At 31.4% G+C, this 19,193-nt stretch overlaps 2 protein-coding genes across 2 annotated transcripts; both read left to right on the top strand.

The window, feature by feature from the left end:
• The first annotated feature begins 6,702 nt into the window (after positions 1-6,702).
• On the top strand, positions 6,703-9,318 carry LOC128292724 (disease resistance protein At4g27190-like). Its single transcript, XM_053027624.1, has one exon. It carries the CDS (start codon positions 6,703-6,705, stop codon positions 9,316-9,318), a length of 2,616 nt encoding a protein of 871 aa, XP_052883584.1.
• A 181-nt stretch (positions 9,319-9,499) lies between these two features.
• On the top strand, positions 9,500-11,356 carry LOC108481360 (pectinesterase inhibitor 9-like). The gene is made up of 2 exons (XM_053027623.1): positions 9,500-9,640; positions 11,186-11,356. Exons 1-2 carry the CDS (start codon positions 9,500-9,502, stop codon positions 11,354-11,356), a joined length of 312 nt encoding a protein of 103 aa, XP_052883583.1.
• The last annotated feature ends 7,837 nt before the right edge of the window (positions 11,357-19,193 follow it).

Here is a 19,193-nt window from a genome sequence, read left to right as displayed (position 1 = left end):
ATGAACAACAGGGTAATATATAAAAATGGGCGGGAAACGAAAGATAATAGTTGGAAATACATCAAGGCACATAATACATACAACAATAATGACAATGCACGCGATATTAAATGTAACAATAGTATGAAATACGAGAACACAATGAGAACACGATGAATATACATATAAAGATAATTAAGAGTATATATGTAAAATATATATATATATATATGTATATATAAATAGTAATAGTGTTAGAAATATACTATATATAGTGTTTGAAGTATATACATAAGATAGTAAATAGGTATATGTAACTTGTATTATTAAAATATGTACATAGGGTAATATATACAAAATTTAACTAATAATATTGAAAATACATGTTCATAATATATATAAAGCATATATATAATATAATATTAAAACATTTTACATAATATATACACATATAATTACGATGTAAAAAAACATATTAATATTAATAATAATACTAATATTACATAAAGATATACTTATATATATATATATATATATATATATATATTAAAGATATGTGCATGTATGATATAATACATGAATAGTACGATATTTAATATATACGTAATATGTATAATAAAAATAATAATATACATAATATATAAAATATATACGTATATAACAAAACATATACTACGGTTAATGATTATAATAGTAATGGTATTAAAATACAAAAAAACAACAATGTAACATAACAAAAATACTATATATATAAATCTATGTACTTAAATAGAAATATACACTATTATAATGATAATAATAATAAATATAATAACAATATTGAAACACAAAACAAAAAACAATAAAGATATTGAAGTAAAGTAAAAAAATAAGCCTATACGTAAATATATATATACATATATACATAAAACATATATAAACATTGGTAATAATAATAATAATAATAATGTTGAAATATAAAGGCAAGTATAGCATTAAAAATATTAAAATAGAATAAATAAAAACCTAATACAAATACATATATATATACGCATATAACAAAAGTACATAATAATAATAATAATAATAATAATAATAATAATAATAATAATAATAATAATAATAATAATAATAATAATAATAATAATAATAATAATAATAATATGAAAATAACAAGGATATTTAGATAAAAACAAATGAAAAAAAAAACGAAAACAGGACTAAAATTAAACTAAAACAAAGTTGTGGGGCAGATTTGAAAAGAAAATAAGGAGGAGAGGACCAGATTGCAATATGCGCGCAACATGGGAGGACCGAAAACAGAAATATCCCCAATCATTAAGACGCAGTGCTTGGTACAGGGCTAAATTGAAAACCTCAGAGAATTAGGTGGCCAAATTACAAAATCATAGGAAAAAGGTAATTAAAGCACTAAATTGCAGCGCACTGGAGAGGTTGAGGGACCAGGGGGACAAATATCCCTAAAAGCAGAAACACACAAATCATGGAGTTAGTGGCGCCGTTTCACCTTTGACTTTTCAATTTTTTATTTTAAAACCATTTTAACCTTTATATATTTTTTTCTAAAAAAACTGCTCTCAAACCCCCCCTTTTTTATCTCTTCCTCTTTTCTTCAGCTAGAGTTTCAACACCCATCATCGCCGGCGGTTCACCGTGCCGAGGGGAGCGGTCACGGGGTAGCTCCGGTAAGACTCTTTTCTTCCTTGATTCTTTTTTGTTTTAAAGTAAGTTAATGAAATAAAAAATAAAACAAAGCAAAGATAAACAGAAAGATTGAGATAACAGAGGAAAAAAAATTGAAGTTCACCTTCTAAGCTTTTCTTTTTTCTTTTGTTTTTGATACCAACTTTTTGTACATCCTCCGCCCCTTTACAATCTTTTTCATTCGGCTTTTATAGCCTTATTTACAAACTATTTTTTTTACTATTTTTACTATTGTTGCATGTTTGCTTCCTTCCTCTATCTTTGCAGGTGCGGTGGGAGTGTGTGATGGTGCTAGTGGCAAACAGCATGGGAGAGTGGGAGTGGTGCTGGTGGCAGACAGCATGGGAGAGTGGGAAGAGGCAAGTGGGAGTCTAGGGTTTTGGGATTGGGCTTGGATGTTGGGCTAGGTTAATTTTAGGTTTTGGGTTTGAGGATGGGTTAAATGGTTTAATGGGCCTGGGTATTTTGTAAACGGGTCAAAATTGGCCTACAACAGGTTCACTATGAAGATGTTGCTTCCTAACCTTCAAAATCTACAACTAATAAAAGTGAGAGGTTGTGATGAGCTAACATATATATTGGGAGAACCAACATCAGAAGATAAAGAAAAAGGAAGTGATGGATTAATCAAATTCCATCTTCCTAAATTGAAAAAGTTAGTATTACAAGAGTTACTAGAACTAAAAAGCATCTGCAATAAAAGTGGGGTACTAAAGAGCATTTGCAGTAAGTTAGAATTCCTTCATTTGCTCCCCTTGTTTGCAATGGACATCCATATGCATATGCTCCCCCTTCTCTGAAGCTTGAATCAATTTCAACATGGTGGGAATTGTTGGAGTGGGATGACCATCCAAACTTTAAGAATGTTATTCAACCCCATTGGCATAAATTGTGTAATGTCAACATTTTTAGTTATTTGTACTTTATAATCTCATTTCTTTATTTAATGCAAATTCTTGTATTGTTTTAAGGTAGTGATGAGAAAGTTGCTCCATTGTAGCTTCATTTGGATACCTCTCAAGTTGTTTAGGATGGAGATGGTGGAAAATGTGAGGGATAGTGTTAAGAACACCTTGGATGGTGATCAAGGGAGTGCCTGGTTTACCGAGCTAGGAGGGTCTTAGTTGTTGGATCTTTAAAACTCAAGGGAGAAGTGCTAGTATAGGGCGTATGAACAATTATTTTTAAAAGAAAATGAGCCTGAATTTTTAGTTAAGTTCAGCCCAAATCCGGGCCAGCACGGCCTATGCACACCTCTATTGCTAGGGTATTAACTTAAAAGAAAATAAAATATGCTACTCTCTATTTTACTTACTCGTTCGAGTTTTATCTGGAGTGATAGACTCCGATTCGAGTTCCATATTTTTGTATTGGCAGATTTATCACTTAGTGATCATAACCTGGTCAAGTTTGAGACCAATCCACTACTTCAGCGATTTTTAGACATTTCATCATTCTTGCGGATACTTACTTTTCTTTGCACATATTATCTTATTTCCTTTTTCAACACATCCTTGATTATTAACAACTATTTAACTTTATCCTGACTCATAATAGTCCAGGCGCATATATTGACGTTCCTCTCATAAGGCCACTAGCGAAGGCCCACGCCACACAAGGAGACTTAGTCTTATTTAAAATTAATGTAATTTGATTCAATTATATCCCAAGATTTCAATTCTAATCTCACCTAAGCTAATCTAAAGTTTTAATTACTCTAGGAGTTTCTAAATTCGTGTTTTCTTTTCTTCCACTTAATCGCGTAAATTCTCTCTCTCTCTCTCTAGCCTCGATTTTGTGGCGTGTCAGCCTACATTTGAAAAAGTTTTAAATTATTTTTAAAAGTATACTAATGAGTCTAATAATTAAAATTTTATTTTTAAAGGTTTTAATAATACTAAAAATCTTATCTTATGCGTATATGTGTGGAAATCACATCTTTAGAATATTAATGTGTGTTTGAAAATAGCATACAATAAATAATGGAAAGTATGATTTAGAACTAATTAATAATAACACATAAAATATGTATGATATTAAAATAAAAATTAGATTAAATTGTGAGTAAAATAAAATCTAAACACAAAACACATCAGATTAAAAGTACTGAATGAATACAATTTGTTTATCATTATTTTGTCTTCAATCCCGAGTTGGTGTCATGCTCGTTTTTGACATTAAATCAATAACATTATTTATATCCACAAATAAATAAAATTTAGAACATAGATATACTTACTTTAGTTTCAAATAAAAATTAAAAATTGTTTAAAGGAAAAGATTTTATATGCATGATGTCCTTGGTTCAAAGCTCATTATCGATAAATTTTAATGATTTATAAAAATATAAAAAGACAAAAACACCCTCATAATCATATATCTTTGCAAATAAAATGGTTTTTTGGTAATTTTCTTCTGAGTGGAGACCTATGTATAGATAAAAAAGGTTTTAAACTAAATTTTTTAAAACAATTTAGTTAAACTACACCATTAATCATTTAAACATGAGTAAGTTTTCGTTTTGGTTGCTTAACTAAAAAGTTACAAATTGGTCACTAATGTTTTCAAAATTGTTTTTTGTCACCTTATAATTAAGTATAACTTGTTTCAGTTGGTATAATACTCGTTATAGTCCTTAATTTTTATATTATGTCAATTTGACCTTAATTTTGTATAAAAATTATAAAAATTAAAATTATTTATAAAATAGATAAAATATATATAAAATTGTAGAAAAATAAAATCTTGAATATTGAATAACTAAATTATGTGAGAAAAGAAGTAAATTATCATTCTATATAATCCTATAAGAAATTAAAAACAAAACAAAATCAAAACATGTTAGATCATTACATGCTCCCTCAATGTTTCTCAAATCAAATTAGTAATATAATCAAGTTAGAGTTTCATGCCCTTGAAAAACATCTAGAACTCATGTTACATAGGCTTACGAAATTGATCCTGATACCATTTTTTAATCAAAAGAATACAAATTATACTACAAAATTTTTATTTCAAACTCAATTCAAAATTTCATTACATTTAAATTATTTTTCAAAACCCAAATTGTAAACATAAAATATATTCATAATTTTATATTTTCTTATGACGTAAAAACTAAGTCAAGAAATAGAAGAGGTAAAATACAAAGAATACATAACTTTTCTTAATGTTCTTTTCCATATGTTTTTTCAAAGAATGGGTATTGGATATTTTGGTACAAATAATATAGAGAAATTTTGAAGGGTTTAAAATAATTATCCCTCATTTTATTTATTTTTGAAATGTTTATCTATTTTATTTAATTTTTAATTTTATAATATTCTCAAATTTTAAAAATAATTTCAAAATTTTACCAATTTATATATTGTCAGAATTAAATTGATTGAAAGTATATGAATCAGATTGTAAATCATCGATCAACTGATAGATACAAGTGTTGAGAAAAATCAGTATAAAATACCGTAGCTGCACTGAAAATGCCAACTATAATGGCAAGCAAAGGAAAAGTAAAAAAAGATGGGATTCCTTACTTAATACTTCTGCCTTTGTACCCACAGCATTCTTTCTTCTATCACAAAATTTCAAGCATGCTTTTCTTTTTGGTTATTTCATTTGCTTATTTCATGACATGCTTTTCAATTTCATTTGCTTCCTTCACTTGCATATTTCATGACATGCTTTTCTTTGCTACTGTTATAAGACTTTTCAGGCAGTAAGTCAGGTAATTTCTGCTTCCCGTTCTTTACTTAATTTGATCCTTAATCATGCAATTCAGCTCATGAGATGATTTCCTTTGCTTTTACATAACAAGAAACATGAATAGCTGTAATAAGATCTGAAGCAATGATTTCCTGTACTGATTATCAACAGTTTTAGAATTTAAGAGAGGATGATCAGCAGATATAATCTATTATAGATAGAAATTAATAGAGATAGAGCTACCCAGAAGCAATATAATGTTGAAATCTCAAACTGTTAACATTTTAGCTCTTAATATTCTGTCATGAACTGTTGCACACTTGAATCTAGCATTTTATATACATTGAGAGGTTGTTGGGTTTTTGAGCACACTTACACCGGGTAAAGTAAGAGCTTCAACCGAAGTTTTCAAAATAACTTATTATACCCAGGTGAAGTATGAAGAAAAATGCTTGAAGTTAAAACTTTTAGACCAATTGTTGGGGATCTTTGGAAGAGAAACGCAGCAGAGGAAGAAAACAGTCAACAAAAACAAGACAATGAAGCAAGATGCTAGAAAGGTTTTTACTTGCTCACAAATGTGCAGCAAGGGAGCTATGGCTTTAGCTCATTTAGCTCATTCATTCAATTAGAAAAACAATACATTTATAGATAAAACACATTACCAAATACTACCTACTCCCACTTAGTAGCCTAGGGACTTGCTAAGCATTACTTGTACACATCAATAAGCTGAATTATCAGCTCAATCATCACCTAAACCTATCAAAACATCAACAACTAAGTTCATTTTAAACCAAACTAAACTAAAATGCAACTACAACAGACAACATGTTGCTGCAGCATGCAGCATGCATACAAGCCGTATGCTCTCAACAAAAACATAACAGCAGCATGGATGGCCAATTTCCAACAGAGGTTAATTCTGGATGTATAATGGTGACCAGAGTTTCATCATGTTTCTGTCTGCCATTGCTTGAAAGTTGCATTCATGTTTCCTTTTCATGCTTACACTGACATATCTAAACTTCATAAAAAATCCAATACATTCACAGGTTTTTATTATCTGCTACTGTTATATATGATTGCTTTGCAGGGACATAGCAATGGAGTACGTAGAGCCTGTTCTTGGCATTGCAAATTGTCTCCGAACTCCTGTGTGTAAATACTTGCAATATCATAGAAAGCTGAATGATTATGTGAGAAACTTCAAGAGGATCAGAGATGAATTGAATTGCAAAATGGAAGATATAGAGCTGCAATTGAAAGCAGAGCTTCGTGAAGGGAGTTGAAAATTGGTTGAAAGATGTGAAAGATATGATTAGGGAAGGACAAGTTGAAAACAAAGTCAGTAACGGAAGATATCTCTGTCGTGCTTGCTACGGGAAGCTGGTTGACGAAAAGACTCGAGAAATGAAGGAATTTCTTGATAAAGCTCCTAATGCCTCTGAAGGTCTTGCCATTGATGGTCCAAGTGGTGGGTTGCGACTGGAAACATCAGAACTAGTTGGTGAGAAAGCTGTGAGAGATGAGATTTGGTTATGTTTGATGCAGGAGGAGGTGAGCAAGATTGGGGTTTGGGGGATGGGCGGTGTGGGCAAAACCACTATCATGAAGCACATCCACAATGATCTTTTGAAAGAAAAAAGATTCGAAAGCGTAATCTGGGTTACTATATCAAAGGATTTTAATGTTATCAAATTACAAGATGACATTGCAAGTGCATTGAACTTGAAGGAAGATTTGGCCAAAGAGGGAAACAAGGTCAGACGAGCAGCAATCTTATCGGAAATGTTGAAGAGAGCTGGAAAACATGCTTTAATCCTAGATGATGTGTGGGATAAAGTCTCTCTAGAGGAAGTTGGGATCCCCGAGCCGAGTGGCCGCAATGGCTGCAAGTTGGTGCTGACAACCCGTTCGGAGCATGTCTGTAAGTATATGGGTTGTAAGGTGATAAAAGTGAAACCCCTTTCAGAAGAAGAGGCATTGATACTATTCTTGAATAAAGTTGGACCTAACATAGTTCAAAATCCAACTATAATGCCAACTTTGAAGCTTGTTGTCAACGAATGTGCGGGTCTACCTCTTACAATTGTTGTGGTAGCTGGGACCATGAAAGGAGAAGATGACCCTCGCATTTGGAAAATTGCACTCAAGGAATTGAAAGAGAGAATAGCGAAAGTGGAAGAAGTGGAAGCTGAGGTAATTGAGCGTTTGAAATTTAGTTTTGATCACTTGAAAGATGGGAAAGTAAAATCTTGCTTCTTGTATTGTGCATTATATCCTGAAGATTTTGAAATTAATAAGGATGAAATAATCGAGTGTTGGATTGATGAGAGATTCATAGATGAAATGGATACAAGACAAGAAATGGAAGATAAAGGCCTTGCTATTTTGAAAAAGTTGGAAGATAACTGCTTGTTGGAAAATGTCTCGAGTGCAAAAGTGAAAATGCATGATGCAGTGAGAGACATGGCATTGTCGATCACAAGTATAAATCCTCGATATATGGTACAAGCAGGCTTGGAATTAGAAGAGTTACCAAAAAAGGAACAATGGAGTCCGGATATTGAGAAAGTGTCGCTAATGCTTAACTCCAAATTAGAAATTCCCACAGAAGTGCTGCCCACAAAATGTCAACTACTCACAACCTTGTTATTGCAGCATAACCCTATAAAGAAGATCCCATATTCTTTCTTCACAAACATGCCTTGTCTTAGTGTTCTCAATTTGTCCGCTACGACGATCAAGAGTTTACCAAATTCCATCTCTGAACTAAAGAACCTCACAACATTGTTGCTTCGTGGCTGTACTGGATTAAGAGATCTACCATGTCTTTCGATGCTTCAAGAATTGAAGAAGTTGGATCTTTGTTGGACTAGTATTGAGGAAGTTCCTGAAGGCATGGATATGTTAATAAACCTAAGATACATTGATCTTGAAGTGGGCACTCTGAAAGAGATACCCGCTGGACTTTTACCAAAACTCGTTCACCTTCAGGACTTGAGTTTTGATGTGACAAATAGACAAAAAAGTCTAAAAGCAGAGGAGATGGAACCATTGAAGAAGTTGGAATGCTTTGAAGGACGTTTTGAAGACATTAATGAATTCAATAAGTTCATCTCCTCAATGCAAAAAAGTAAGAAAAATCTCATCAAGTACAATTTACAGGTGGGCATAGCTCCTCTGTTTGTGAATTCTACAATAGATAAAAGATTAACAATTGGAGGAGTCCACAAGTGGGAAGGTGAGTTAATTAGGCACCCAATTGAAACTCAAGAGTTGAATGTTTTAGAGTGCGACTATTTGAGAAGCTTAGTCGATGATAATTCTTCCTTCAAAAATGCGATTGACTTGAGGTTTTGTAGGATTTTGTGGTGTGAAGGGATAGAGTGTGTTGTTTCCTTGTCCTCTTTTGCCTCTTCTTCCCCTCATCCATTTCAAAGCCTCGAGGTGTTGGTTCTTCAAGATCTTCCAAAGTTGAGTGCCCTTATTATCAAAGACGAAGGATTTGGTTCAACATCAACATTGGCTCCGGCTGCCACCTTTTCCCATCTTAAGGAAATTGTTATAATCAACTGCTCAAGTATGAAGACGTTGCTTCCACATTGGTTGCTTCCAAACCTCCAAAACTTGGAAACAATTTTTGTGACAGAATGTGATGAGTTAGTTGAAATATTGGGTGCAGAAACATCAGAAGTTGAAGAAAAAGGGAGTGATGCATTAATCAAATTCCATCTCCCCAAATTGATAGACTTGACATTGAGTAAATTACCAAATTTGAAGAGAATCTGCAGTAAAAGTGGAGTGATGGTTTGTGATTCTCTCAAGGTTATCAATGTTGTTCCTGACTGTGATAAACTGAAGAGAATTCCTCCTTTTGTTCCCCTTATTGGCAATGGGCAGCCATTTGCATATGCTCCACCTTCCTAATCATCAACTCAACCACAGAATGGTGGAAATCGTTGGAGTGGGATGACCATCCAAACTTTCAAAATGTCCTTCAACCCCTTTGGAAGCAGTTATGGTATCAATCATTTAATATTTTGTTTATTTTTTTTATTTTATAAATCTAATTTCTCATTTTAATACAATTCAATGTATTTTTTATTTTATGGTCACCACCTCCATTGCTGCCAAAGAAGTTGAATGCAGTAGCAGGGAAAAGGTGGCGGAGATGGTGGCAATGAAACCAATGATGGAGGCTGGAAAGCAGCAAAAGCAAAAGATACTTCCAAACAAAATGATGGATGAGGTTAAGAGCATTTAGGAATTTATGCTAAAATAAATCAATTAGTTAATTAATTAAGGTTGCATTTTCAAGTATTGAATTTTATTATGCAATCAAATTATGGTAATTAATATTATTATAAAAGAATTCTTTCTGTACTTGTATATTGTCTTCAAATTAAATAATTGAAAGACATTGCTCAAAAATTATGGAATGGTAAAGTAACTCATGAAGGGTTCTCAAATTAAACAAGGGGTTGCATCTATATTATATATATAAAGTGGTTGATTAAGTTGATATTACGAGTGAATTTAATATTAATTTAGTTATGAAATTATTAAAATATTCTCATTTCAAAGATTAATTAATATTATTATAATGATATTTTCATATTTTCATACTTTTATATAATCTTCCACTTAAACAACTCAAAAACATTATTCAAAAATTGAATACAAAACCAACAAATTCATATGAAAAATCCTTACCAATCCACTAATCATCATTTCGTTTTAATATAAAATATTTTTATTCACGCACATCATGAGTGTAATAAAATCTAGTGTATATTAACTTTATTTTAATAAAAAAGACATAATGCCAAAAATAGTCGCTAACGTTTGGTTGTTTGGTCACTTTTATTCTTTATGTTTTTTTTAGAGCACTTTGACACTTAACATTTTTTTTGAGTCAAATTGGTTTGTTTTTAACGGAGATGCTGACGTGGCCGTTAGTTAACTAATGGTCAACATTAACTACTGACATGATGGTCCAAATGTATTTAATTGCTAACATGACACTATTTTGTCTTATATGTCACGTTAATAAATAATTTTAAAATTATTAAAATTAATCTTTTAAATATAAAAAATTATTAAAATAGATCATTACTAAGTCTCTCTTTTCTTAATTGGTAAGTGTCTCTCTTCAAATCCTTTTATTTTTTTATTGAATCCATTGCATATCATTTGCAAACTTGTTTGTTGACCTTTTCTTTTTCCAATTTTTTTCTTGATTTAAATGTAAGATTCTTTTGTCACGTTTGAGAGTTTATAAAAATTCTAGGGTTTTTCTAAATCTAATTTTCTCGACACCATGTACACGTATAAATTTCTTTCGTGAAGATTATTTATCATGTTTTTGTGTTTCATCTCTTGAGGTTGAGCTATTTTTTTTCAAAAATAAATATTTACTTTCTTTTGCATTTATTTCTAAATATCACCATAAATTGTTTAGGGTTGTTGAATTTGGGGATTTTGAGTTTTGGGTGGTATAATTTGGAGATTTTGGGTAAAGGTTTTGATTTTGGGAATTTTTGTTTCGAGTTTCCAATTTTGGGAATTTCTCACACCGCCCTCCTCATCACCTTCAAAGCCAACAAATCCACATCTAGGCTCATGCGAAAAGTGGCCAGAACCCATCGTTTGAAACCTCGGGTCACTTCCATCATGGCGAATTGCATCGAGCTGATCCACGACTCTATCAAAGAGCTCCAAAAATCTATATGTAAATTTTTTTCATATCAGATGCTCCAACTTTGTGCTTATTATGAGTGATCTTCAAACCTAGGTTAGTGCTGCTCTGACGGATGAAGATACTTGCATGGATGGATTCTCAAGCAGCGCTATGAATGGGTACGCAAAGATGATGGTGAGGAAACGAATTATTAAGATCACACATTTGATGAGCAATGTTTTGGCTCTCGTCAATAACTATGCTTCATCTCAGATCCTTCATTGATTTTCTTGAGAAAATTTTGATGGCAAGGAAAGCATTGTGTTTCATGGATTTATGTTCAATATAGGATTTTATGGTTTTCGAATAGGGCACAAGTTTTTAAGGTATTCTCAACTTTATATTTGTGATTCTTGATTTTTGCAATTGTAATTATGTTAGTGTATGTTTATGTTTTTTTTCTAATAATTTTTTAATAATTTTAAAACTATTTGTTAACGCGTGACATATAAGATAAGATAAAATAATGTCATGTCTGCACTTAAATTTATTTAGAGGTTAATATTGACAGTTAGTTAACTAACAGCCACATATCTATATCTCCATTAAACACAAAGTACTAAAAACCATAAAATGTCAAAGTGATTTGACAATTTTTTTATTTCTGTTTAATGTTTCACAATTTTTCAAGCTGAAATTAAAATTAATATACTCCTTCATTTCATGTATTTTTTGTTTTTCAATTTTGAAATATTAAATTATTTAAATTAATATATAATCTTCACTTTTTTTGTTTTTCAATTGAAATTAATATAATTTTCATGTAATTTTATTTTTTCATTTCAAGTTTTGTTTCTCAGTTTTTCTTTATACAAACATTCAGATACAAACTTCTAAATAAAAATTATATATAATTTACGAAATCCTAAAAGGAGTTATTAACTCTCTTTATAATTTTACTTAAATTTCAAATACAAATCTCTATATATAATATTATTTTATTTCATCTTTTATTTATAGACACCAATTTCAAAATCAAGAGAGGATTAATTCATGTAAAGATATGATACACTACAAAAGATAAATAAGATATTATAAATTGATATGATTAAAATTTAAATAATATACAAAGAGTAGCAAAATAAATTGAAAACATTTGATATTATCTAATTCAACTATAATAGAAGGATTATATATTTTGAAATGGTGATTTGAGAGACAACTAATCAATCCTACTATATTGTCTTTTATAAATAATTTGTCATCAAAGATGACTCACATTTGTTTTCCAAAGATATGATATATATATATATATATATATATATATTCCTATCAAGCAAGTTGACAGCTAAAGGGTGAAAATTTGACTTTGCTAAATTCTCTAGCATCAAATAGGCAAGATATGTTGCAAACAAGATATAAACCAATATCAACATGATGATTCCAAAATTCAAAAGACACTAAACCTCTACTTTTGTATGGTAGAGAAAATATGGTGTACAAATTTACAGTTATGGAATATGTTAGGTGCATTGAAGATAATTCAGTGTTAGAATCAAAGAAATTTATAGTTGTTTTTGTTAATTGTAAAATTGTGCATAAACTGGAAAAAATGTTAGATTGCCATTACAAGAATTTCTTTAAAGTTAATAATTTGAGAGATAATTTTAAGGAGGAATTGGAAGGCATTGCTATAAGGAGAATCTCAAGAAAGTAATTTCGTTTTGAGTTTGAAGTGAAATGAATGAAAGAAATGTCGCTTAAATAAATACGGGATTGGATATTAAGCTGTTTTGAATAGTTGGAGCCAAGGACACATGGACCATATGAAATTCAAGTCTACCAAAGTAATGCTAATCAGATTCCTCTTTGGAAATGACAATTTTTCAAAACATTGTCAATCCACCTAGCATCGGCGAAAGAATCAATCATGAAATATTAAAATTATACTATAATGACTATAAAGATTTATTTCCCTATAAATAAACATTTTCTTATTCTTCCTTAAAATTAACACGATTTTATCTTAATATACATGTATATATATTTACTTCTCACAATAGCCTTCTAAAATATTTATTTTAAAAATAATTTATATAATACATATAACAATTAATTATAAAATTAATTATAAACTTATTTTGATATGATGTCAGAATCAAATATTATAATGGTCCTTTACTTCATTCAACACTAACTTTTATTGTATAATTTTTTAAAATAAACTTTAAATTTTATAATAAAAAGCATACATAGGCTTCAGATTTAAAGTTTAAAATATGGGATAATAGTTGACTATAGACCTATCCATGGGCCCTCTTCGATCGAGTCGAGTCTAATATAGATAAAGTTTTTATAATTTGTGTCAGTCCAACTCAAATTTAATTTAAATAATAAAAAAATTATTTTTAAAATTTAAATTTAATTATAAAAGTAAGCTTTTTTTTAACATTGAAACGAGCTTTTTAGGTAGGTCGAATTGGGTCAAAACGGGCTTGGACTTGAAAAGTTTTAAATTATTTTTAAGAGAATAATAATATCAAGGAGTCTAATAATTAAAATTTTATTTTTGAAATCTTCTAATAACATAAAAAAAATTTAAACTAAAGTTTTTAAAAGAATTTAGGGTAAACTACACCATTAGTGACTCAAAAAAGGGTCAATTTTCATTTTGGTCACTTAACTAAAATAAGATACAATTTGGTCACTAATGTTTTCAAAAAAAAATTTTGGTCACCCGACTGTTAAGTGGCGTTTACTTTAGTTGGTATAATAACAATTTTTGTAACGTCCCAAAAACCAAGTTAGTAGAAATTGGGTTAGTGAAACCAAGAGTGGTCACGTCCTATTTTTGAGTTAAGATTGTGAAAATTATGTTAAGTAAATTGATTTGGTTTAGTGGTTAAGTGCTCTGAATATGTGTTTAAGGTCTTTGTGTTCAAATCATTTTCTTTAAATTTTCATTTTTTTTGTCCTAACTTCCATCTTGAACATCTAGCTTATATATTATTTTTGCTCAATTAATGATAAGAATGAGCTTGCTAGTTTAGTGGTAAGGCTTTAATTTACTTAGAGGTTTTGTGTTTGAATCCTATATGTGTAAAGTGGAATTATTTTTGTTTTTAAACTCTGGGGAATTTTTTTATAAGGATCACTAATCAAATTGAGTGGGGAAATTTTCCATTTTCATACAAAATTTCCCCAAAATTCTCCTCACTCTGTCGTCCACTTCCTATCACATTGTTCACGTTTTCTTTTCCCTTTTCTTTTTCCATCCACTAATTTCTCTTTTCTTTTTGTTTTAGTAGTTTTGCTGCCTTCGTTTCTCATCTTTGCTCTACTATTTTCTTTTGTGTTATTCTATTGGTACACTGTTGAATCTATGTTATTCATGCAGGTAAGTGTTGGTTATTTGTTTTATATAAATGTGGTATTAGGTTAATCTTTCAAGTGATTGATGGTTTCAATCTTGATCTTTGCAATGTGTTGTTAGGAGAAGATCGACAGACTTGTGAATTGTCTCCGGCGGTTTAAGTGAGGGAAAGGGCTGTTGTTTTTGCAAGGGTAAGTGATTAGAGTTCTCAATTGGGCGTTGGTTCGGTTGTTTATGTAACACCCCTTACTTGCATTCGAAACTGGAATAGGGTTTGAGGCATTACCAGACTTAAATCATAACATTTAAACACATTTTAAATTTGTAAACCTGTATACAATTTAAAACTATTTTCATTCCATCACAATGTCCCTTATAAGGCTCTAAGAGACCTTAAAACGTGCTTAGAAGAGGTTCGGGACTAAACAGATAACTCGGGAATTATCACGAAAAATTGGAAAATTTTCATCACTACAAGGGTCACACGCCCGTGTGGGCACAGGGCAAACATACTAACTTGCATCACACGGCTGGACCACATGCCAATGTGTCCAGGCCGTGTGCCTTGCACATGCCCGTGTCCAAGCCGTGTGCCTTGCACACGCCCGTGTCCAGGCTGTGTGCCTTACACACGCTCGTGTCCAGGCCTTGTGCTAGGCTGTGCCAAAACTAGCTTGCATTATGTTTGTGACGTCAGCAACCAATTTAAGGTCACACGGCCAAGGCACACGCCTGTGTCCTCAGCTCGTGTGGCAAATTAAATTCCAAAATTAATGTGCAGACTTCACACGACCAGGGCACAAGCCCATGTCCCTGAGCAGTGTCTCCCACACGGCCAAGACACACGGCCGTGTCTTAGCCAGTGTGGCCAATTCGAACCTAAAATACAAGATGCAGAGGACACACTGCCAGATCACACGCCCAAGAGTCAGGCTATGTGTCACACACGGCCTAGACACACGCCCGTGTGTCTACCTGTGTGGACCATTTAAGACTATTTTTGAAGCCAACTTGTCACCCTCAATTTATACAAACAAGCACACAACTACTAGACATTGACATGGCACAATTCAAAGCATTCAATAGGCAATCAAACAACCTCATTCAAGACTAACTATGCAAATTTTAACATCATCGAAAGCATACTTCAAATATACCAACTCATTAACTAACCACATACCAAAATATGCCATCACAAGGCATTATATATATACATTATATAACAAAAGCCAAAACCATAATTTGAGCCAATCAAAATGGCCATAAACACACTTCATTTATAAGACAAAATACACCATTATGACACTAGCCTATACATGCCATATACCATATATACATAACTTCAAAGTACCAAAATATTCGATTGATAGTGTGATGACGCTTCCTGACAATCCCCGAATTCGAGTTAGCTTCGTTGATCTATAAAACCGTGGAAAATAAACACAGTAAGCTTTAATAGCTTAGTAAGTCATATACAAGTAAATTATCTCATGTATCAAAATCATTACTACCAATTTAACAAGTTATGGATAAGCATATATAATGTACATTCAAATTCACAAACCTTTCTCATAATACACTTTTTCAATAGTATAATTGAATTCATCAATTACTTCTCTTTCAATACTCGTATGAGTTTCACACGTACCTGTGTCACTTAATTCACTTACACTTTCTTTCTTGACTTAACTTTGCCCGTTGAACCATTCGGAACCGTGAAGGATACTCGGTAATCACTTATAACTCGTACAATGCCATATCCTTGATATGGTCTTACATGTTATCACTTATCGATGCCACTGTCTCACACAGGGTCATACATGAAATCGATTAGCGATGCCAATGTCCCACACATGGTCTTACACGTAATCGCAATACAATGCCACTGTCCCACACAGGGTTTTACATGTAACCACATCTCGATAACCTAATGTCATGACATTAGTATCCTATACTATTCCTAAGGTTCGTATGGGGCTTTCGGACGTCACAACTTTGTCGACTCTTGCTCGTATTCGATTATTCAACATTCATAGAAATTCAATGACAATATAACATAAATATTTCAATGGAAGGAAATTTATTTGCATATGAACTTACCTCGTACGAAATGAATGGAAACGAACGACTATTTAACAATTTTCGATTTCCCCGGATCTAATTCCGTTTTTTATGGTTCTTGATCTAATTACAATCAAAATTAACTTATTTAATCACTTATTCATTCAAATTCACTCAAGAACACATAAATGGGTATTTTTCACTTTAGCCCCTAAAGTTTCACATTTCTTACAATTTAGTCCTTATTTCATGAAAACACCAAATTACACGATTTCATTCTAATTTCATGCTAGCCGAATTTTCCTTAGCACCCTAGCAGCCCAAAAATTTCATTTATTTCACATTTTATCCACACAATTTCAATAGTTCTCAATTTAATCCCGAATAGGTATTTTTACCAAAAAATCACTTAACAAAACTTGTACATTAAACATCAAACTCTCATTTTTCATCCTTAACATTCAAGAACTCAAACACTCATCAATGTAATTTCAAAAAATCATGAACACATTCAAGAATTAAGACATGGGCTAGATAGTACTCAAAGTAACGATCACAAAAACGTAAAAATTATCAAAAATCGAACTCAATTCATACCTCAATTTGATCATGCAAGTGCTGAAATTTTAAAGGCTTCAAATGCTTCTTTTCTCTTCAATAATCGGTTATGCATGAAGAATAGGCAAAAATTTTGTTTTTGCTTAATTAATATTATCTATTATACACAATTGACCATTTTGCCCATGACTTATTTTACCAACATTTCACCAACTAATGCCCATCATTGTCCACCATTTAAATAAATGGTATAATTGACATGCAAGGACCTTAAATTTTATGTTTCAAAGCTATTAGGCACTTTAAACAATTAGTATGCAACTTTTACACCTTACGCATTAGGTCCTTTTCATAATTACGCATTCAAACGCTAAAATTATCTCACGAAACTTTCACACATAGCATTTAACATGTTGTAAACACCAAAAATAATATCAAATTAATTTTACAATCTCATATTTGTGGTTTCAAAACCAGTATTTCGACTAGGGTCTAAACAGAGTCGTTACAGTTTAAGCTAAGTGTTTAGCATTTGCGATCGAATTAGTGATTTGAATTTAGCATATTACTAGTAATTCTTTCATTCTAAAATGTTGGTTTAGGTATTGGAATCCTCGTCGTGATGTTAGCATCGAAAATCGACCAGGTGTGTAACAGAAATCTTGAAAAATAGCTAATGGCACGATGTCAGAAAACCCACTATCAATGTCACACGACCATGTGCCAGGTTATGTAGGTCATACAAGATGGGTTATTTGGGCCGTGTGGGCTACATGGGTTTGTGTTAGGTTGTGTGCCAAGTCGTGCAAGCCACACGGCCGTGTGGGCCCATTTTTCATAAAATTCTATTAGGGTTGTATTTGAAGTGAGATTTGAAATTAGTCACTTCGTAGGTTTCGAGATGTGTTATGTATTTATTCTGGATATGAAATCTGATATTTTGTTTCTGTTATTGTGATTTTTTAAAGCATATTATTAAATATTGACATTGTACGTGTAACATTCGAGAGCATGTTTGTGGTATAATTTATGCTTTTGATCTGTAATTTGAGACTCTATTTAAGCATGATTCATTGATGGGGGTAGGATCTATTTCTGTGTTTGTATTTGCATCTGTATCTGTATCTGCATCTGATTTTATAAATGAGATTGCATTTGTATCTGAAATTGAAATTATATATGTAATTGAATTGCATCTATTTCTATAACTGTTACTGTATTTGAGTCTATTCTGTCTGTTTGGGCTGAGTTACACACTAAGCCTATAAGCTCACCCAAGTTATTTGACTTCTCAGGTAATCGGCATACTTTGGACCAAACGACGTGCAGGAGCTCAGATTGGGTTCTCAGTTATTTTAGTACGATGGTTCATGTTTTTAAATTATTCTAGACTTTCTAGATTTTTTGGGGGGTTGTAAATATGTTTCTATATTTTGCTTTACGTTTTGGTTTGCTTAGTTGAATCTAGTAATTATTACTTAAAACTACAAAGTTTTGTGTTTTGCAAATTAAGTCACAGTTTTTGAAATTTAATACTCTGAAATTTCTGCTGCAAAATAAAGTAATCATTTAAGTGTTTTTCTATAATAAAATAAATAGTTTTATTGAGTGTTTTCTTAAAAATTGGAAAGCGATTTGCCAGAATTAATATTGCCAAAACACACGACTTCAAATTCAATTTCTAGGTTTTTAAATAAGCTAATGTAATTCTAAATTTGGCCATAATGTCTAGGCTGGGTTTGGGATGTTACAATTTTAGTCCTTAATTTTTATATTTTTTTATCAAATTGACCCTGATTTTATATAAAAATTATAAAAAACTCAAAATCATTTATAAAATAGAAAAATAAAATGTAACACCCCAAACTCGGCCTAGACGTTATGGCCGAATCTGGCGATGTCACATGGAATGGGATTTGAGATCGAATTTCTCAAGTTAAAACTGTTTCCATTTATTAGCTTCTATTTATCTCTCGTAAATTTCAAATTATTTTCTCGTTAATTTGATTCGTTTAGAAACATATTCTGTAGTGGAAGCTTTAAAAACCGTGATATTTAAAGAAAACCGTTCACGATTAGGAAAACGTTGTTTTTAATTAAACCAAGTTTTCGTTGAGTTTTGCAGGTTAA

Source organism: Gossypium arboreum, chromosome 5, assembly GCF_025698485.1.
Source record: "Gossypium arboreum isolate Shixiya-1 chromosome 5, ASM2569848v2, whole genome shotgun sequence".
Classification (NCBI taxonomy): domain Eukaryota; kingdom Viridiplantae; phylum Streptophyta; class Magnoliopsida; order Malvales; family Malvaceae; genus Gossypium; species Gossypium arboreum.
Note: the sequence above shows the minus strand (reverse complement) of the source record. Positions and strands in the feature narration are given on the sequence as shown.

Coding starts and splice junctions, on each gene's coding strand:
- LOC128292724 (XM_053027624.1), top strand. CDS start 6,703: ATGATTAGGGAAGGACAAGTTGAAAACAAAGTCAGTAACGGAAGATAT.
- LOC108481360 (XM_053027623.1), top strand. CDS start 9,500: ATGGTCACCACCTCCATTGCTGCCAAAGAAGTTGAATGCAGTAGCAGG. Junction 9,641..11,185: donor CAAACAAAATGATGGATGAG/GTTAAGAGCATT, acceptor CTTCAAACCTAG/GTTAGTGCTGCTCTGACGGA.